We start from the raw sequence: 17,915 nt of genomic DNA on the forward strand, positions 1-17,915 counted from the left end.
AAATTATAAGCACTCAACAAGTTTCTGTTGATTTGTTTTTATTTCTGAATAACCACTATAATGGATAATCTGTCAATAAAAGTAATATTAGGTCAACATCAGTGACTTAGTAGAACTTTCTCAACTTAAAAGAAACTCATGGACTTAAATTCATAAAGGAACCTAGAGAAACATTGTAAAATGTCAAATTAACTTTTTCTGAATTGTGGGATTTTAAAAATTAATACAGAATCACATATTAAGTTTAATAGCATGTAATAAGGAATAAAGTCAAAAGACTTTACTTTCTTCACAGTGCTGTGTACTTATTTTAGGCAGTTAAGAAGAAAATGGAATTATATATCATGATTATCTTTGAAAAGAAATTCTATCCTTATATTCCAAACTGAGTTAGACACAAAGATTAAAGAGTATAATCCCTGCTTTCTTGATGCTTATAAATTGTGTTTTTAAATATGTGACAGTGGAAGACAAAGGAGTAGATGATATCACCAAATGTATATGAGGCTCAGAGTCTAAAACCCAAATATTAAAAAAGCCATGAAAATGGACTGATTCTACATGCTAAGCCTGGGCGCTGGGCTCTGCTTTTACTGATTTCTGACAATATCTTATTCTCTTCAATAGATTTTTCAAATCTTCTGCTAGTGGCTAATAGCCATCAAAGGAGAAAGAGAAGGTGTTTTCAATCTGGATATTCTCTTCCATCACACAAGTTCTTCTCCTTTCTTTTAATCCAATGGCTTCTAGCACTTTTTCCAATTCCATGAAATGGGTACTTACTCCAGCCTTCCTTTCCTTATATAATCTTCTCCCTTACAGATTCCATCAACTCATTGGAGTACCTTGGCTTTCACTATCACTATCTTTCTGATGATTCCCACATTCAGGATTCTCTCCAGACCACTTGGAATAAATGACTCAGTTTGCACTGAGAAAACTGAGTCCTTAAATCTGATGGGAGGTTCTCTCAACTTGACTCCTCAAAAAAAAAATACTCAGTATCATCACACATTCTCTTCTACCATCATCATCACAGAGGAAAAATAATCACTATTCCTTGATAAGGTAATGCCTCTACTTGTAGACTTGTTGACCTTATCCCATGAAAACTCCAATCTCTTTCCCTCTTCACTGATTCTTTTTCATCTGCCTAAAAACATGCCCATTTATCACCAATCCTTACAAAAAATTTTCCCATTACCTTTCTGCCCATTTCCCCCCCTAAGTTTGAAACAGATGCTTTTTTTTTTAAATAATAGCTTTTTATTTTCAAAATATATGCAAAGATAATTTTCAACATTCACTCTTGCAAAACCTTTGTTCCAATTTTTTCTCCCTCCCTTTCCCCACTCCCTCCCCTAGACAGCAAGTAATCCAATGCAGGTTAATTGCATGTGCAATTATTCTATATATATTTCCATATTTATCATGCTGCACAAGAAAAATCAGATTAAAAAAAAAAAGAAAAACAAAAAGCAAGCCAACAACAACAGAAAAGGTGAAAATACTATGTTGTGATCCACACTCAGTCCCCACAGTTCTCTCTCTGGATGCAGATGGCTCTCTTCATAAGTTCAATGGAATTGGCCTAAATCATCTCATTGTTGCAAAGAACCATGTCCATCAGAATTGATCATCTCATACTCTTGTTTCTGTGTACAATGTTCTCTTGGTTCTACTCACTTCATTTAGCATCAGTTTATGTAAATCTCTCCAGATTTCTCTAAAATTAGCCCGCTGATTGTTTCTTATAGAATAATAATATTCCAAAACATTCATATACCATAACTTATTCAGCCATTCTTCAACTGATGGGCATCCATTCAGTTTCCAGTTCCTTGTCACTACAAATAAGGCTGCCACAACATTTTTGCTCACATGGGTCCTTTCCTCCTTTTTTATGATCTTCTTGGGACACAGATGACCAAAGAGTATGCATAGTTTGATAGCCCATTGGGCACAGGTCCAAATTGCTCTCTAGAAGGGTTGGATCAATTCATAACTCCATCAACAAAGTATTAGTGTCCCAGTTTTCCCACATCCCCTCCAATATTATCATTATCAATTGAAGAATGGCTTGTCTGAATGTGTTTTTAAAAATTAAAAAACCAACAAATAAAATAAGTACAAAAGAGGAAACATAAAATTAAAGAAATAGGCAAGTTGGAAAAAAAAAAAACAAACAAGCTAGACATGTAAAAAAATAACCCCCAAACCTGATTTTTCCAAAAGATCGACAAAACTGATAAAAATATAGCCAATTTGTTAAAAGAAAGAAAAAACAGAATTGGCCAGTCATTTTCCAACTGATATATGGTCAAAGTATATTAACAAGCAATTTTCAGACAAAGAAATTAAAAGTAATTTCTAGTCATATGAAAAAATGCTCTAAATCACTACTGATTAGAGAAATACAAATTAAGACAACTCTGAGATACTACTATACAACTCTCAGATTGGCTAAGATGACAGGAAAAGATAATGATAACAGCTGAAGGCATGTGGGAAAACCAGGACACTAATACTTTATTGATGGAATTGTGAAATGATCCAACATTCTAGAGAGTCATTTGGAACTATGTCCAAAGGGCTATCAAACTGTGTATACCCTTTGATCCAACAATGTCTCTACTGGGTTTGTTTCCCAGAGAAATCATAAGAAAAGGAAAAAGACCTATATGAGCAAAAATGTTTGTAGCAGCCCTTTTTGTAGTGACTAAGGAACCACAAACTGATTAAATGTGCATCAGTTGGGGAATGGCTGAATAAGTTAAGATATATGAATGTTATGGAATATTATTATTCTACAAGACACAATTCAGTAGGCTGATTTTAGAAAGGCCTGGAGAGACTACATAAAGTGAGGCTAAGTGAAATGAGCAGAATCAAGAGAAATGTAAACAGCAACAACAAAACTATGATAATCAACTACAATGAACTTGGCTCTTTTCAACAATGAAGTGATATAGGCCAATTCCAATAGACTTGTGATAGAGCATCTTCAACCAGAGAGAGGACCATGGGGATTGAATGTGGAACACAACATAGTATTTTTATCTTTTTTGTTGTTGTTTGCTTGCTTATTTTTTTCTTTTTTGATCTAATTTTTCTTGTGCAGCACGATAAATGTGTAAATATGTTTACAAGAATGGCATATGTTTAACCTATACTGGATTACTTGCTGTCTAGAGAAGGGGTTGGAGAAGGGAGGGAAAAAAATTTAGAATACAATGTTTTGCAAGGATGAGTGTCCAAAACTACCTTTGAATGTATTTTGAAAATAAAAAGCTATAATTAGAAATTTTTAAAAAACCTTATCAAAGTTCAATTCTTTCCTTTTCTATTTTCTTAATAGAAAGTATTTTTGCATATGTATATATGTGCAGTTTTTACCCCCAGACTGCTTTAGAAACATTCTCGAAATACTGATGTTTCAATTATCATTTTTCTTTCACATATTTAATAACTGATTTTATGATTTATTTTCTGACCCAATGATTTTTCAAAATTTCAATGTTAAGTTTCCATTTGGGTCTCACATGATCTTTAATATACAATCCAAACTATTAACTCCTTTCCCATCAGAACAAAACTTCTTGAAAAAGTTATGACTACTTCACCAAGGGTTCTCCCTCAAACTTCTTATACTATAATCTTGTTTCTTTCAGAGAATCAGTAGTTATTCTTGCCTTTTCCTCCCACAACATAACAATGTAAGTTGCTCTTTCAAAGGCTCTCGAGTTTGACATTTTCAATTCTTCCTTGACTTCTGCATTATATATTAATCTTGGCAGGAAGAGAATCTCTTTTCTTGGCTTTAGAGATGCCTTCCTCTTTTAGTTCTCATCTTACTTGATGTACTTCCCCTTCTCCATACACTCTGATGATTCTTCATACTCTTCTCCAGCCCATAAGGCGAGTGTTTAATAGAGTTCTGTCCCAAGTCTTTATTTTTCCTTTATATACATTCTCCCTTTGTAACTTATGTCTTTCACTATCAAACACTTAGAAGGATAATTTATATCACAACTTAAATGCATTATGTAAGCAGGGATTGCACTCTACTCTTTGTGTAATTCAGTAACGTATGAATTTGATACTTCCTTATTTAAGATAATATCCCTGTTATTGTGTAGAAGAAAAAAATATTAGAGGCTTACTTGTATTGTACCAGGGTGTCCTCAAATGCAGATAACACAATATGTGACTTTGCTTTACTTCTGGTAGACCTTTTCTTCTTCTCTAGAGATGAAATATACTGAGAGTCTGAGAAATAACGAAGATACAAAAAGGAAAATATTTCAATACTCTTCTAAGTTTAAAAAAAAAAAAAAAAGCCAAGACATTCTTATAATATGCATTGCACTAGATTTAGAGTCAAAAGCTCATTAGATTCAAAAGAATCAAAAGATTGAATACCAGTTCTGTTCCTGAAGACCTGTGTGATTTGGGGCAAGCTAATCTCCCTTGAACTTCAATTTACTACATATATATATATATATATATATATATATATATATATATATATATATATATATATATATATATATAAATAAAAACCTAAAACAATGGATTCGGTGACAGATAAGGTGTTTTCTACCTCTAAATCCCATTAACCACATATCATATTAATCTAAGATTATGGATTCCCAGATTCAAATGTCTTCATATCTTATCATATCAAATCTTAAACATTTTCTATTTTGGTATTGCTTCATTGAACATCATACCATTTACTCATCCTCATCTTCAGTCTTTCTTCTAGTTTGATATATATATATACATATATATAAAGTTGTTTACACATTAGACATATAATAATGGGTCAAGAATAGGATATCCAAGAAATTCCCCCTTATAATTCATTTCATATTTTAACCCTAAGTTAATTCTAGAATTGATCAACAAGTTTTTATTAAGCACTTATGTGTTAAGGCAGGTACTCTGTCAAGCCGAGACAATAAAGACAAAAGTGAAAACATTCTTGCCACAAGAACTGAGATCCAGAAAGAATAGAAGCAGAGAAAAGTCCCATCTTCAAAAAGCTCAAGAATGCAAATAACTGGAAAAGGCCCCTTCTAATGAATAAAAGCTTCTAGGAAAATTGAAAAGCAATTTGGCAGATATTAAGTCCAAATTTCTTATAGCATATATCACAAAAAGTTCCATATAATACAGATTCTAAATGTAAAAGATGGCATTACAAAAAAAAAAAAAAATTTGAAAAGCTACTTTATAAACTTCAACAACAATACTGTATGAGGATGTATTCTGATGGAAGTGGATATCTTCAAAGGGAAGATCTAATTCAGTTCCAATTGATCAATGATGGACAGAATCAGCCATACCCAGAAAAGGAACACTGGGAAATGAGTGTAAACTGTTTGCATTTTTTGTTTTTCTTCCCAGGTTATTTTTACCTTCTGAATCCAATTCTTGTGCAACAAGAGAACTGTATGGTTCTACACACATATATTGTATCTAGGATATACTTTAACATGTTTAACATGTATGGGACTACTTGTCATCTAGGGGAGGGGGTGGAGGGAGGGAAGGGATAAGTTGGAACAGAAGTGAGTGCAAGGGATAATGTTGTAAAAAATTACCCATGCATATGTTCTGTCAATAGAAAGTTATAATAAAAAAATTAAAAAAACTATGAGAACTCCTAAAAATAAAAATGATTATTATTTATTTATCAACAGAAATACATAGGTTCGAAGGCTTTATTATACATTAGCTACTCTTCATTAACACTGTTCAACTGAATTGAAGTTAATAAAATGCTGGGTTTGAGTCTTCTGAAGTGATACCATTACTGCATGCTTAAAATTTTCTTTCAACAATAAATTATTTTTGGAAATGCAAAAAAAAAAAAAAAGTCTGTCCATCTAATGTGAAAATATTGTTTCACCCAACTTGTGACATTGCTAACATATAGCTTATGCATCACATGTCAATCAATGGAACTATTCTGTATTTGGTATAGTTGTTCTAGAAAAACAGGACATCTAGTCCTATAAAAATAGGGCCCTGGAGGAGGTGGCATCTCAGATCATGAGGAAGATCTAATGTCTACTTCACTGGAAAGGAGCATGGACCCTTTAATAAAGAGTTGGTTCCGACTTCTCTACCTTAATCTCTTTTATTATAGGTGGGATAATTTTAATCCCCACATATGCTATACCCCATTTAAGGTAACCTATGAGATTCTGCCCTGATACAATTTATCAGAGGAGAACACACCTGGATTGTTCACTAGGTATGAACAAGGCCTGGACACTTCCCTACATGAGATAGGCATTCTCTTCAGATTGCCTGAGTTACTTGGCCATACCTTCTGGGTCTATAGAAAACTAGCAAAATAGGATAATTCCAGCTAAATCTCTGAAAAAGCCTAGACTGAGGGATGGAGAGGCACAGAGCCCACGCCTCTATCTCAATATCAGTTTCCCCTTCCCAAATTCCCCACTTCAGGAAATACCCTAATTAAATATGACTAATTGATATAAACTGATAACCATAGCAGAAAGCATGCCAGTTATAGAATCATGAGCTATATTAACCCTGATGGCATTTAGTAGCTGTGTTCTTGGGGACCTGACTTGTCCATACAAGTGATTGTAGAAAAAGAAGCTTCAGAGCATGCCTGAACATATATAACAACTTATTTTAGCAACATTCTTTATGGCAATAACAAAAACAACAAACTGGAAACAAAAATGAATACCCATCGAATGGAGAATTGCAGGGCAAACCGTATAGAAATATAACGAAAAACCTAGAAATCAATCAGAGGCAGTGTCACATAGTCTACAGAGAGCAGGCCTGAGTTGGCCTTGAAACCTGGTAGGACTCCTACCTTGGACATATCCTGGCTATGGGACAAAGGCATGCCACAATCTCTCTAGGCAGCTTTCTAACTCTACAAACTTCAGAGGGGTGTCAACTGTCACTGGTTGAGAGAAGTTTCCCAATGAGAGGTTCCCTACATCACTGATCTGGTTCCTGTTTCCAAGAAATCAAGTAAGTACTTATTCTATGTCAAGCACTAGGTGTGCTGGGGATAAAATACCAAAAATGAAAAGGCCCTGTCCTCAAAGAGCTTACACGTATGTATAAAAACAGTATGCAAAGTAGATAAAAGGCAATTCTAAGGGGGAAGGGACTAACAATTGGGGAAATCAGGAAAGAGTGCAGCTGAACAGTCTTCAGGAATCTTGGTTCTAAAACAATATAAAAAAATCTAGAAGCAAAATGCTAAAAAGCAAATGAGAATTTCAAATAACAGAGCCAAAGCAGTCTGCCATAGATTTTAAATGAATGTACCAAGTCTCCTCTAGGATTTTTGGAAATAATTTCATATCAATAGAAAGGGGAAAAAAATCCACTGTCCCTTCCTACCTTCTTTGAGAATTCTTGGAACACAGCTATCAGTTGTAATGAGGTCCTGAGGCAAAGTGGGAAGGACATTGATGGGTAAGGTCATCAACCTTATAGTCCCACCCCAGTGGAGGTTTTTTGTGTGACCATACTTTATAGTATCCAATCAGAAAGCCAAATGATGATGTCAACCCCACCCCCAACTAAATTTCTGTAATAAATCGGCTTATGGCCTATACTATCTTGGCTAAATCCCTATTGGGGTTAACCTATCACAGCACTGTTCCCTGTGGTGATTTTCTCCTCATTCCTTTCTCGTGCCGTAGCCGTAGCATTTTTTTTTTTCTTTATTAGAGCTAACTTTTTTAGAGTACTAAATCCTTTTTAGGATTTAGCCTTCCAGTCAATGGTGTACTCCCACTTCAAGGTGTATTCCCTTTCTCTTGATTGTGAGTTCCTTCAAAGAATGTCTTTTCCATTTTTACTTGTTAACACTCTTTTCCTTGCTAACTATATGGTCTCCCAAATCCATTTCATATTTACCACGTCTATTTTACCTTTTCACTTCGTCCTAAACCTCTTTTCATAAAGGTACTTTTTGACAAAGAAAAGGCTCTAGTGAATTCTTCACATGTGAATTGCTACAAACTATATCATTTAATGCAAATTGCTCTCCTTAATCTCATCATTTGGTGCCAATAGCTAACCTCAATCTCATCAGCTGAACACTGCTTTGTATTACTCTTTTATTTTTTCTGTGTTGAAAGCCTAAATTCAAAGAAATATGAAAATGCTTGTGTGAAATTAAACTGAGTAAAATAAGCAGAACTAAGGGGTCTGTGACATACATGACTACAATAATGTAAACTCAGTCCTAGGAAGCTGATAAGCAAAATTAACCTTGTCCTCTCATAGAAATGTGGGAAATGTATAATATGGTATATACAGTTGATATATTAGTTGCCTTTGGTTTTAATGGTTTGAGATTTTTTATTTTTTGCTATATTAAAGGGCTGGGTTAGAAGTAGGGAGAATGTAATTAAGGGTAACTTTCAATCACAAAACCATTTTTTGAAAGAAAAAAATGTAATCCACCCCCCCTTTGTTTAAAAGATAATTAACACTTTGGTCTAGAAAAGCTTTTGTCACATCCTTACAACTGAAAGTCAGAGCCAGAGAGAGATTATGGGTTTTCTGATGACCCATTCAGTGTTCTCTCTTGTTGACCACGACTTAAAAGTCTAGAGCTAGGGAAATGAGGTGAAGCCAGATAAATCAACGATTAGCAGCAATAGCACTGGCAGTTCCCTAGAATAACCTGATATAGTTGCTAAGTCCACTGGGGTCACATCTTTCTCTTCCTGACTGCAAAGCCTTATTCTACTTCTTAGACTTGTGATCTTGCCAATATGCTCACAGTTTTCTCATTTTGTTCCCATCTGAAAAGACTGCTTTTTTTCCTCAGGCCTCCCTCCCAGTGGGCCTGACTAAAATCAGAGGGGGCTGAGCTTGTTGTGTGCAATTTTCCTAGGCAGAGTAAAAAGGATATTCTTAGATGTAGCTAATTTATTTAAATCTAACAGTGCCTAATCTTCAGGATAGAGGAAAAATAGCTCCTTGGAAACTATCTCAGTCTTAAGAATTACTGGTATTGATTGATATAGAGGTGAAGTTTACCTCCTGGAAGTTTTCTTTGCCAATGAACCCAGAAGTCCATGACCTATCTATAAACAACATATTTAAATTTATTTCCTAAAAAAGAAATCCCCCAATTACTATAAAAATTACAATAGTCATTAATGGTTACCTGGGTTTAATGGCTGACTTTGAGATTTCTCCTTTTCAATAGAGATCCCTCTTCTGAGAGTCTTCTATAAAGAACACAACATAACTTGAGAAATGGACACAATCACTGAAAAACATACTGATAAGTAAAATAAATAAATAAAGGCAAAGCAATATGTAGGGAGAATATTAAACATTTTCCTATACTTATTCTAATATGAAACAAGAATGTTTAAAAACTAAATTATACTTTCAAAAATTAACCTTGAAAGCATGAATTATGTCATTGACCAAAAGTGGCATTGAATTGATTGGGTATAATGTTCTGGAGTACTTTTCTCATTAATTCAGTTTAAAAAACTTTGAAGTTCACAAGGATGAAGGATTATGACCAAAAGCAGGATGGAGGAAGAGGGAGTGAAAAGACAGAGAGAGAGAGATCATCCCCTTAGCCGCAATGTTCTTTACCCAATGATATTCATTCCATTCAATTGGCATAAGGCTTTGGAAAACCAGATATAGGATCTTGTTGGCCACAAGACAATTTTCTGTTGACTGATTTTTGACAGGGGGGGGGGGAGGTGCCAACATGCTGGGTTCCTATCATGATACAAAGTAGAATCACTTGGCCCCTTATAACTGGTACTCAGTTTAATACTAAGAGTTTTCTTTTTATAAGTGAGTTTATAGAGATATATAGATAATATCATGGTTGACCTCAAGGGCAATCTAGTACTCTTTACCTCAATAAGAATTGCCTCTATGACATATCTGATAATTGATCAGATCATATTTTACTTAAAGACCTTTGGAGGAGTTACACTATACTCCAGAGAAGGTCCATTCTACTTTTTGATAGCTTAGGGTAGCTGGATGGTTTTCCTTCAACTTCTATCCACTGTCCCTTTGAGCCTAGGGAAAATTTTTTTTTTGCATTCAGTGTATTAATTAGATAAATTAGCAAAGGTTATAAGACTAAAATTCCAATGCTTTCATTTTGCAATCATAAAAGATTAGTTTTCACATCCCTCCAATTAAATCCTTCACATACTTTTAATAGGGAAGAAAGAATGGTAAAACACATTAACTTTTTCCTCAATCTTGTTCACTCCTTCCCTCTCTTTTCCCCTCATCCCCCACACACACTTGGAATGATTTGGGAATAAATGACATGATCAAAGTCAAATACCTACCTACCAATCCCTACTAGAATGAAGGATTATAATATTTATTCTCTTTCATTATTTGTTTTTTTTTTTAACTTTTCAATAGTATTTTATCTTCCAAACGCATGCAAAAGTAGTCCCTAATACTCATTTCATCAAGACCCCGTGCTCCAAATTTTTAAAAATAATAGCTTTTTATTTTTCAAAATATCTGCAAAAATAGTTTTTCAACATTCACCCTTGCAAAACCTTGTGTGCAAATTTTTTCTCCCTCCTTTCTCACCTCCCTTCTCTCCTAGACAACAAGCAATTCAATATATGTTAAACATGTGCAATTCTTCTAAAGATAGCTCCATATGTATCATGGTGCACAAGAAAAATCAGCTCAAAAAGGGAAAAACAAGCAAGCAAATAACAACAAAAAAGGTGAAAATACTATGTTGTGCTCCACATGAAGTCCCCACAGTCCTCTCTCTGAATGCAGATAATTCTCTCCATCATAAGACTACTGAAATTGCCCTGAATCACTTCATTGTTGAAAAATATGTGCTCCAAATTTTTCTCCTTCTCTCCCTTACTTCTCCCTTTCCCAAGATAGCAAGCAATCCAATATAGATTAAATATATCCTTCAAGCTTGTCTCCACATCTCTCATGTTGTGCAAGAAAATAAGACCAAAAGGGAAAAAAACATGAAAAAGAAAAAACAAACAAAACATTTGACAGCATCATGGATCCCTTATTATTACAAGCATAATTAATAAAATGATTAATCATTCAAAAATTATGTGTCTCAGTGTTTTTATACTTCTGGTCCCAGTTGATTGATTCTAAGGCTTTAGATTTCCCACTACTCAAGGGCTTTCTGGTAGTGGCCCTCTGCTGTTTCTGCCTTTAGACACAGAATCTTACATACTGCTTTGTATGTTTGATCTTATTGGGATACTTATGTGTCTTATTTGACTTCACTGTTATTGTCTTTTCTGTCCTCATTTTTCTGCATCTCTGTAGTAGGGAAAGTCACTTACTGTAGTTGATCATTGGCTTTCTTGATAACTGTTTAGCCTGGTGCAAATTTCTAGTTCTTGCTGGAGAGCCAGTATGGGAGGTAAGTCAATTCCCTCCCTTCCAGTGACCATCTTGTGCAGAACTTAAACTTGAATAAGGGAAAAGAACATAAGAACGAGTAATGACCAAAACCTTACCGCTTCATTCTTGGTGACAAGTGATGCTTTTTCAGCAACAAAGAGTTCATTAGAAAGCACTGACTTCTCACATTTTTCTGGAAGGTTTGTAGAACATACAGGTGAGGAAGCTCTAGTCTTCTGCTTTCTCATTCCCTTTACTAAATGTGTCACTCTGTCTGAAATGCTTTCCGATTCATTATCATCATCAAGTAATGGCCTGGATTTTCTTAATACCTACATAAAAATCAATAGCAGCACTATCTATGAACATCATATGAAATTATTAAAAACTCTACTTCTAAGAAGCTGGCAATATGCATCAGTAGTTACATATGAAAAATTCATATTTTAGATACTTAGTAGGCCTAATAATATATAAAAGACTTAGGATCCTGATTCTGCTACTTACTAACTGCACTACCTTGGGAAAGTCAATTAGCTTCTGTCTCAATTTCCCCTTCTACAAAATGGAAACAATAAAATTTGTACAGACTGAGTAAGAGAATCAAATCAGACAGTAGTTATAAAGCATTTTGTTTAAAAAAAATGCATCTAAAGATAAGATGAGAGTTCAGTAAAAAAAACAACACCCTAATGTACAGCAACCAAGTATTTCCTTTTCAATGGAAATGCTGTTTTATATCTCAAATAGAAATTCCTTTTCCCTACAAAGCTGCAGCTACCAGACTAAGTCTTTATCTGTAGCTAATCTGATCTACTGATCTGAAACATGCAAGGCTGGCAGATATTCTTAACTTACCTTTTTTGTTCTCCCTATTATAGAACCTTCCTCTTCCTCAGATTGATTTTCAATCACTTCCATGCTGCACCAAACAATAAACAATGAAAACTTTAATCCATGTAGCTCTTTTACATATCATTTAAAATTAAGATACTTAAGATGTTGTACATAAATTTTGCAATACTTCCGTAAGTTAAACTATGGGAAGATGTCAGTTATTAAGGATGAAATCTTTGCCAGTCAGTGAGCCATGAGATTATTAACATGGGCACTCCTATCAACATAGATCGAGACCCTGCTTAATTGCTTTCAAAGGTGGTCATCATGAATTACTATCATTCACAAACATCATTCCCTCACACACACTAAATTAATGATAAGCTCCTCTGAACATTGAAGATGCATTCACAGTCCCTCACTGGGCCTGAGGTTAAAGATCTCCAACATTAACCTGGAAGCTCTTGCCCCATCTCCCAAAGGGAATCTCTTATTTCAATAGAAAAGGAATATGTGCTGACTTTTTTCAAAGACCAGAAAGAATTCAAAAGAATTCATGATTACTCTATAACATAGAGGAGAAAGGGGTGCTAGTTTTTGAGTCAGAAGCATTAGCTTCTCACCACTGTGACCTCAGCAGCTGCTCCTCCTCTGTGGGTCTCTATTTAATTACACAATGTTGAGGTTGAATTCAATTCCCTCTAGTATTATATCTAAGATCATATGCCAGATGTTGTTTGAGCTAGATTAATTTTCTTTCTAAAAAGATTCCCAAGTCCCACCTTGAATTTAAAAACAATAAATTTTTGAATTTCAGGAATTCTCATGGGATAGGAGCTACACAGAATTTTGCTTTAGTATTATTCATTTTAAATAGTAAATAATACAAGCAAGATTTTCATGAAATATTAGAGAACAATTCCTCTCCAGAACCTCAAGCAACAGAAATGCTGACTATATTTAGCTAATAAGCAAGCACACCAATTTGGTCAGTACTTAATCTAATTCTGAAACATCTCAGTTAATCAAACAGCATTTCCTTTCTAAAATCCTATACAATACTTTCTGAGTCCTGTAAGTCATTTTGAGTTCCTACAGATGGTGCCCATTGAACCCCAGCTAATCTGATCACACTAGAAGGCTTCAAGAACAAAAAACAATGCGTTGAGAGAAAAAGACCAAAGCATCATTTATAAAAGTCATCCTTGAATGATGGAGCATCATGGCAGAAAGGTGACACTAGGGCAGCACAGAGGACTAGGTAATAATATCTTTATCACTGAGGACCCAAGAAACCCATTAAGATACAAAACATCTGTCAGGAAAGCTGGCAGTGGCAGAGAAAAGGATACTAAGAATATTAAATGTTTTTTTTGTTTTGTTTTGTTTTAACCACTTCTTAAGACAAGTACTGATGGTGATTTTTGTACAGGATCTGTGATTTCACTGATTTATTGAATGACCAGTAAGGAACTTCTAATAGATTATACTATCAGATCAGAATCTTCCCAACAAATGAAAGTCTTAGAAAGTAGCCTGGAGCACTAAGATGGTGTCAAAAGTGGAACTTGAACCCAGGTCTTTGTTTCTAAGGTTACTCTTTCAATCTTCTAAGCCCCCACAACAGTTAACATATAATAATAATAATAATAATAATAATAATAATAATAATAATTTTTCAAAAGGCTTGAAAGGAAATTTGATAAAATTTAAAATTAAGTCAAAGATTAACCTCAAATTTAAATTTTAAAATAAATTCCTCTACCTTCTCATTTCTGGAATATTCTGCTCAGACTAGCAACAAATTAACATCAAAAAAATGAAAATTTCAATTTGCAATTTTTCTGATGGGAGAAAAAAAAATCAGGCTTAAGCTATTTTAAAGGAATTTGAGACTTTTGCAAATTGATAATTTTAAGAAGCAATTCCTACTTTAGTTTGTCACAGAACTATGATATCATTTAGGGAAGTTCCAAGAAGGAAACTCCCTCCACCAATGCCAGTGAGTGGGCTACTTTACATCGAGATAACTCTTAGATCTATCCAGGACCCTGAAAGGCTAAATATGTGACCAGTCCTATGTGACACAACTACAATTGCACAGGAGCTGGGTCTGACGGCAAAGCTCATTGTATGATACTGCCCTCCATAGGTCCTGATAAGTAATTACTGCAATGAGTTCAGATAGCTAGGCAGTTGCCTTCAACATACCTTGTTCTGGCTTTTTTTCCAGGTGGAGTAGAAACAACTGAAGGGATCAAGGACTCACTAGGTCTGAAGATTTCCTCTGCTTCCGAATACAAAGCAGTACTATGTAAAGGAGCAACTATATAAAACATAAGGAGGACAATGCTAAAATAACACTTGAGCTGTTTAGGATCAAATATAGCATCAAAACCATAGGATCAAAATAAGTCTCATTCTTGAAAAAGGCTAATATTCTTTTTTTTTTTTTAATGGTAAAGAAAACAGCCAAACTACTTTTTTTTTTTTACCAAGTAATATTGTTATAAAACGAGAAACAAATATTTGCTATAAATCAATGGAGAAAAACATCACTGAAATTTAAGTTTGTCAAATATAGTTTTTAAGATTATTTAAATATCACTTAAATTATAAAATTGGTATCAATGATTCTATAAAACAAAGAGCACAAGTTATATAACATCAACCTCTGAAGCTCAATAATGGCCCCCAAAGCCAATAGCATGAATTACAGTCAAATACATTTTAAAGACAATTAATCTAGTCATCCAATCAAAGTAAACTAAGACCAAACTAGGCACAAATACAATAAATTTAGCTTTTCAGTTTTATCATCATCAATGAATAACAAAAATTTAGGTGCAATATGCCATGCAGTCCAGTTCACACAGTAATAAAGTGTCTTTTTATAAGCAGGTACATTGTTTATGAAATATTTCACTTCATATTAAAACTTAATGCAGGGGGCAGCTAGGTGGTGCAGTGGATAGAGCACCAGCCTTGAATTCAGGAGGACCAGAGTTCAAATTTGATCTCAGACACTTAACACTTCCTAGCTGTGTGACTCTGGACAAGTCACTTAACCCCAGCCTCAGGGGAAAAAAAACAAACAACTTAATGCATACTATAGGTAAATATATTAAAATTAAATCCTAATAAATACATTTCAAAGACTTAAAAACATGCTAATTACCATGTGCCAGATGCTACTGGGGATTCAAGTACAATCCCTACTCACAATGTTCTTTATATTGTAATGGAAGAGATAAGTCCATATAAAAATACATGCATAATAAAAACACTTGAGTATGATCCCTCATATAGGAGTCTATCAAATTAATTGGCAACAATTGATTTCAAAAAGAGCCATCAAACCCTCCCAAGACCTTAATAATTTATATGACAAATTAATTATTTTGCCTACCTTTCAAAAGTAATTTTTATCCTCATAAGCATATTCAAAGTATTTGTATTTTGGAAACGTAAAATTCAAGGATTAAAATAAATATTAGCACAATATTGTTAAATTGTTCTATGTGAGAAAAATGTGTATTATTTTGCCTGTAGATATGTAATGCAATGTACTTCACAGTAATTTTACTACATTATTCTACTTTATATATCATTGAATGATCACCAAATGGACAAGAAATAAGAAAACTTAAAGCTTTTGGAAGTCCTTTATCACCATTACACAAACCCTAAGATTGAATAGAAGTAATGCTGCTATATAATATGAATTGAAAATATTTCCAGCTATGTTTTAATAGCCAATTCAGTCTAAGTACTGGATATAGTTTGCATTTCACACAAATATATTTAAAGGTGATTTATAGATAGATCCTCTAAGTAACAAACTAAAAGAATCATTTTAAAAATTATTACTTTCTTAGATGGTGGCTATGCTTTAATGTTAATTTTAATTTCTTTTATCAAATAAAGCATTTGAACAGATTCATATTTTTGAAAATCTGACATTTTTTACATACTAGTCTTGATGGAAAAAAAGCCAAATTAATCTTGTCCACGTTTCGACTTTGATGTGAATTCTTTACCATTAAATTAAGGAGTTACCATTAACTCCTGGAAAATGAATAGATGTTTAATAAAAGAATAGCAACCAGGCAGTTTTAATGCTTCCCACATCCTCTAATGTTATCAAAAGATGAAAAGGATACTCACAATGATATAAAGTGAGGAAAATTCATTAAATTATATAGATTGGCAAGTTTGTTTGTTTTTTATAGTGGCAAAGAACTAAAAAGTAGAGGGAGAGGAGCCCATTAATTAGGAAATAGCTGAACCAATTCAATAACTAATGGAATATTATTGTGCCATGAGAAATGACCACAGGGATATCATCAAAGAAATCTGACAATTCCTATTTGAACCAACACAGACTAAAGTAAACAGACCTAGGAAAACAATTTCTACAAGAACATTGTAAATTCACACAACTTTGAAAGACTGAAGAATTTTGGTCAATGCAATAACAAATCATGATTATAGAGGGTCTGATGATGACCTGTGCTACTTACCTCCTGATAGGGAAGACACAAATAAGACATTTAATTTTGGATATGACCAAAGTAGGAATGTTTTGCTTGACTGTTTTTAGAAGAGTCTTGTTCTGGATTTTTTTAATCGATGGGGGTGGTAGAGGGAGAAAACTTATATACTTTTAATTGGAAAAAAAATACACTTAAGAGTTTTTAAATAATAGATTGACAGTAAACAGCCCCAACCAAATGAAATATTTATAAATTTTTTTTTTGCAAACTCTCAAGTACTATATAATTATTATGTCCTACAGTGCCCTACACTTAGTCTCCTGCATTTTATCTGAAAGATATACTGGGGGGATTATGTTGGTATGGTTAAACTGTGCTAACCAAGACTGACCAGGCAGCTTATAGGAAATTCATGGAATCGCCTGGTGAGGATCAGAGAGATCTAGTCTAGTTCCCTCAACTTAGAGATGGGAAATTGAAGCTCAGAGAAGGTTTGATAACATGTCCAAAGTCATATTGTGACTGAACTGAGATTCAAAGAGACATCTTCTCCATCTAGATTGAATCCTTTTTCCTCTTTTCCATGCTAACATCTTATTCTTCTTGAGAAGGTTCTTCTGAAGTATTAAAGAAACCAAACTGAGAAGAAGCCAACTGGGAGATGAATTTCAAAAGTTAGAACAGAATCACTACACAATCAAGAGTTGTCTGAACCATTCCCAGTACAGGGAATGCCCTGTGCTGATGTGTCCACCAGTCTTCAATCCAGCCTTGTGCTGTGTTGGCCTACATTGTCATTCTTCTTCTTGGACATCCTCACCCCCATGGGGTGAGACATGATGCTGAAGTTGCTTACCTTTGCAGTCTTCCAATCCATATATTTTTTTATGTTGCTGTAAGCTTTATTAATTAATTTATTTCAACAATGAGATGATTCAGGCCAGTTTCAATGATCATGTGATGAAGAGAGCAATCTACACCCAGAGAGAGAACCATGGAAATAGTGTGGAATACAACATAGCATTCTCACTTTTTCTGTTATTGTTTGCTTGCATTTTGCTTTCTTTCTCAGTTTTTCTTATTCTTCCTTCTTGATCTGATTTTTCTTGTGCAGCAAGATAACTGTAGAAATATGAGCACATATATTGGATTTAACAT

At 34.0% G+C, this 17,915-nt stretch overlaps 1 protein-coding gene across 6 annotated transcripts in view; it reads right to left on the reverse strand.

Moving 5' to 3' along the window:
- Nucleotides 1-17,915, reverse strand: part of CENPU (centromere protein U) — a 72,828-nt gene that overhangs the window by 20,586 nt on the left and 34,327 nt on the right. For all 6 annotated transcript variants that reach the window (XR_012483218.1, XM_074273542.1, XM_074273541.1 and 3 more), the window contains 5 exons: nucleotides 14,473-14,587; nucleotides 12,283-12,346; nucleotides 11,541-11,756; nucleotides 9,194-9,257; nucleotides 4,164-4,269 (listed from right to left, as the gene is read on the reverse strand). Coding sequence is in view for 5 of the 6 variants with exons in the window: in XM_074273542.1 (XP_074129643.1) it covers nucleotides 4,164-4,269; nucleotides 9,194-9,257; nucleotides 11,541-11,756; nucleotides 12,283-12,346; nucleotides 14,473-14,587 (565 nt within the window). In the remaining variant the exon portion in view is untranslated. The remainder of the gene's footprint in view (nucleotides 1-4,163; nucleotides 4,270-9,193; nucleotides 9,258-11,540; nucleotides 11,757-12,282; nucleotides 12,347-14,472; nucleotides 14,588-17,915) is intronic.

This window comes from Sminthopsis crassicaudata, chromosome 6 (genome assembly GCF_048593235.1).
Source record: "Sminthopsis crassicaudata isolate SCR6 chromosome 6, ASM4859323v1, whole genome shotgun sequence".
Classification (NCBI taxonomy): Eukaryota; Metazoa; Chordata; class Mammalia; order Dasyuromorphia; family Dasyuridae; genus Sminthopsis; species Sminthopsis crassicaudata.